Source organism: Varanus komodoensis, unplaced genomic scaffold, assembly GCF_004798865.1.
Source record: "Varanus komodoensis strain SLA01 unplaced genomic scaffold, ASM479886v1 scaffold44_3, whole genome shotgun sequence".
Lineage (NCBI taxonomy): Eukaryota > Metazoa > Chordata > Lepidosauria > Squamata > Varanidae > Varanus > Varanus komodoensis.
In genome coordinates, this window is record NW_025336010.1 from 250590 (window position 1) to 255152 (window position 4563).

The following is a 4563-nucleotide window of genomic DNA, read 5'->3' on the forward strand; positions in this document are numbered from 1 at the left end:
GAGAAGGATCTTGGGGTTGTTCTAGATCACAAGCTGAATATGAGCCAAAAGTGTAATGTGATGGCAAAAAGGGCAAATTCTGTTTTAGACTGCATTAATAGGAGTAATGCAGCCCCTTCATGGATCACTGCCTTGTCGTGGCGAAGGGGCTTGCGTAGCTCAATGAAGCTATGAGCTATGCCATGCAGGACCACCCAAGACGGACAGGTCATAGCAGAGAGCTCTCACAAAAGGTGATCCACTGGAGAAGGAAATGGCAACCCACTCCAGTACCTTGCCATGAAAATCCCATGGACAGTACCAAAAGGCAAAAAGATATGAAACCGGAAAATGAGCCCCTCAGGTCGGAAAGTGTCCAATATGCTACTGGGGAAGAGCAGAGGGCTAGTACTAGTAGCGCCAGAAAGAATGAAGCGACTGGGTCAAAGCTGAAAGGACTCAGTTGCTGATGTATCTGGTGGTGAAAGGAGAGTCCGATGCTGCAAAGATCTATATTCCATAGGAACCTCGAATGTAAGATCCATGAATCAAGGCAAGCTGGATGTGGTCTAACAAGAGATGACAAGACTGAACATCGACATCTTAGGAATCAGTGAACTAAAATGGACAGGAATGGGTGAATTTAATTCAGATGACCATCAGGTATACTACTGCAGGCAAGAATCCCTCAGAAGAAATGGAGTAGCCTTCATAGTCAATAAAAGAGCAGTACTGGGATACAAGCTCCAAAATGACAAAAGGATCTCAGTTCGAATCCAAGGCAAATCATTCAACATCACAGCAGTCCAAGTCTATGCCCCAACCTGGTGCTGAAGAGGCTGAAGTTGACCGGTTCTATGAAGGCCTACAACACCTTCTGGAATTAACACCAAAAAGTGATGTCTTTGTCATCATGGGGGATTGCAATGCTAAAGTAGTAAGCCAAAAGATAACCGGAATAACAGGCAAGTTTGGTCTTGGAGTACAAAATGAAGCAGGGCACAGGCTGGTAGAATTTTGGCAACAGAATACGATGGTCTTAGCAAACACTCTTTTCCAACAACCCAAGAGACAACTCTACACATGGTCATCAGCAGACGGTCAACACAGAAATCAAATTGACTATGTGCTCTGCAGCCAAAGATAGAGAAGCTCTGTACAGTCAGTAAAAATAAACCAGGAGCTGACTGTGGCTCAGATCATGAGCTTCTTGTTGCAAAATTCAGGCTTAAATTGAAGAAAGTAGGGAAAAGCACTAGGCCACTCAGCTATGACCTAAATCATATCCCTGGTGAATATACAGTAGAGGTGACAAATAGATTTAAGGAATTAGATCTGATAGACAGAGTGCCTGAAGAACTATGGATGGAGGTTCGCAACATTATACAAGAGGTAGCAACTAAAACCATCCCAAAGAAAAAGAAATGCAAGAAAGCAAAATGTCTGTCTGAGGAAGCTTTACAAATAGCTGAGGAAAGAAGGGAAGCAAAAGGCAAGGGAGAAAGAGAAAGATTCTCCCAATTGAACACAGAATTCCAGATAATAGCAAGAAGAGATAAGAATGCCTTCTTAAATGAACAGTGCAAAGAAAACAATAGAATAGGGAGGACCAGAGATTTCTTCAAGAAAATTGGAGATACGAAGGGAAGAAGGGAAAGGGAACGTTTCATGCAAAGATGGGCATGACAAAGGACCAAATTGGCAGGGACCTAAGAGAGGCAGAAGCAATTAAGAAGAGGTGGCAAGATTACACAGAAGAACTAGACAAGAAAGAGCTTAACTTCCCTGATAACCACAATGGGGTGGTCACTGACCTCGAGCCAGACATCCCGGAATGTGAAGTCAAATGGGCCTGAGGAAATCTGAGCAACAGCAAAGCTAGTGGAGGTGACAGTATTCCAGCTGAGCTATTCAAAATCCTAAAAGATGATGCAGTTACAGTGCTATACTCAATATGGCAGCAAATTTGGAAAACTCAACAGTAACCACAGGATTGGAAAAGGTCAGTTTACATTCCGATCCCAAAGAAGGGCAATGCCAAAGAATATTCAAACTACCACACCATTGCACTCATTTAACATGCTAGTAAAGTTATGCTCAAAATCCTACAAGCTAGCCTCCAGCAGTATGTGGACTGAGAACTACCAGAAGTACAGGCAGTGTTTCGAAAAGGCAGAGGAACTAGAGATCAAATTGCCAACATATGCTGGATCATGGAGAAAGCTATCAAGTTCTAGAAAAACATCTGCTTCATTGACTATGCTAAAACCTTTGATTGTGAGGATCACAACAAATTGTGGCAAATTCTTAAAGAGATGGGAGTACCAGACCATCTTATTTGTCTCTTGAGAAACCTATATGCGGGTCAAGAAGCAACAGTGAGAACTGGACACGAAACCACTGATTGGTTCAAAGTTGAGAAAGGAGTTCAGCAAGGCTGTATACAGTCACCCTGCCTATTTAACTTATATGCAGAGCACGTCATGAGAAAGGTGGGGCTAGATGAATCACAAGTTGGTATTAACATTGCCAGGAGAAATATCAACAACCTCAGATATGCAGATGATACCACTCTAATGGCAGGAAGTGGAGAGGAACTAAAGAGCCGCTTGATGTGGGTGAAGGAGGAGAGCGCAAATGTTGGCTTGAAACTCAACATTAAGAAAACTAAGATCATGGCATCCAGTCCTCTCACTTCCTGGCAAATAGATGGGGAATAAATGGAGGTAGTGACAGATTTTATTTTCCTGGGCTCCAAGATCACCGCAGACGGGGACTGCAGTCAAGAAATTAAAAGACGCTTGCTCCTGAGGAGGAAAGCTATGGCAAATCTAGACAGCATACTAAAAAGCAGAGACATCACCCTGCTGACAAAAGTGCGTATAGTCAAGGCTATGGTTTTCCTAGTTGCAATGTATGGCTGTGAAAGCTGGACCATAAGGAAGGCTGAGCACCAAAGGATTGAGGCCTTTGAATTGTGGTGCTGGTGGAGACTCCCTCGAGTCCCTTGGACCGCAAGGCGATCAAACTGGTCAGTCCTATAGGAGATCAACCCTGACTGCTCTTCAGAATGCCAGGTACTGAAGATGAAACTCACATACTTTGGCCACCTAATGAGAAGGAAGAAGAAGGGGATGGCAGAGAATGAGGTGGCTAGATGCAGTCACTGAAGTAGTTGGTGTGAGCTTAAGTGGATTCCGGGGGATGGTGGAGAACAGGCAGACCTGGAGGAATGTTGTCCATGGCGTTGCGATGGGTCGGACACGACTTCACAACTAACAACAACAACAGGAGTAAAACCTCCTTATCATGCAAAGTACTAGTTCCCCTTTTCTCAGCACTGGTTAGGCCTCATCTGGAGTGCCGCATCCTGGGCACCACAGTTTAAGAAAGAAAGATGCAGACAATCTGGAAAGGGTTCAGAGGAGGGCAACAAGGATGGTCCAGGGACCAGAAACAAAACCCTATGAGGAGAGATAGAAAGAACTGGGCATGTCCAGCCTCCAGAAGGGAAGACTGAGGGAGATCCCTCAAAGGCTGTCTCAAAGACCAGGATCTCTCCAAAGAGGAAGGCCAGCGGGCAGGACTCGAATGAGGGCGCAAGTTGCAGGAAGGCAGGTTCCAGCTGAACATCAGGGGAAACTTCCTGGCTCTTTCAGCAGTAGGGCAAGCGGGCTCTCCACAGGAGAGGCCTGCTGGGCAGCCATCGGAGGGGGCGGTTAAGCGCGGCCCCGCGCGGAGCGGGGCTTGGCCTCTGCCCTCCGGCCCGCCATGGTGCTCGAGCGCCAGGGGCCAACCGCGGGCCGAGGCAGACGGTTTGCCCCCCGCTCCCAGCAGCCCTGCAGGCAAGAAGCACTCCGGGAGGTCCGCGGGACCCCGGCCAGCGAGGGCGCCCCGCGAGAGGCCCCACAACCCGCGGTCGACGGACCGATCGGGCGGCGAGCGACCTTCCATCTCCGTGGCGCTCGCCCTCCCCGCCGAGCCCACGTGCAGGTGGCGCCGAGCCGAGCCGCGCCGAGCCGCGGCGGGCGGGCCTCCCGGAGAGCCCTCGCAGGAGAGCGCGGCTGGGGAGCCCCCTCCCCTTGCGCTGCCGCACAGGCGGGCCGGGCGCCGAGGGTGAGGCTGCTCCGGGCGGCAGCGGCGGCGCGGAGAGGCGCCTGCCCGCGCACCGCCTCGTGTGTCCTCGGCCTCGCGGCCCGGGAGCGCCCATCTCCGGCGGGGCCGGCTTTCCGCAGGTCCGTCCCACCCCCCACCCGAGGGCCGCCATGGGCTCCCGGCTTAGCCGGCAGAGTAGCCTCCCCGAGGAGGAGGCGACGCGCACCCCCCGCCGCGGCAGCCGCTGTCCGGGCAGGTCGGAACTGCCGCCGCCGCCGCGGCGCCGGAGCCCTGACTTCCAGCTTGCCTCGCTCGTGCTCAGCTCCGAGAAGCTGCCCGGGCTGCTGCGGAGGAGCCGTCCCGCGCCCTACGTGAGGCGGGTGGGCTGGATCCGCGAGATCCAGGCGACGCTGCGTAACCGCCAGCGGGAGCGCGCCGTCCAGCTCCTGCGGCTCCTGCGGAAGGTAAGCGAGGCTGCGGCGCCCGGCC

General features: G+C 51.4%; 1 protein-coding gene across 1 annotated transcript in view; it reads left to right on the forward strand.

Annotated features, from left to right (window-relative positions):
• Nucleotides 1–4244: 4244 nt before the first annotated feature.
• The window catches only part of LRRC75B (leucine rich repeat containing 75B), a 16477-nt gene continuing 16158 nt past the window's right edge, over nucleotides 4245–4563 (forward strand). The window contains exon 1 of the mRNA XM_044444176.1: nucleotides 4245–4538. Coding sequence (XP_044300111.1) covers nucleotides 4245–4538 — 294 coding nt within the window. The remainder of the gene's footprint in view (nucleotides 4539–4563) is intronic.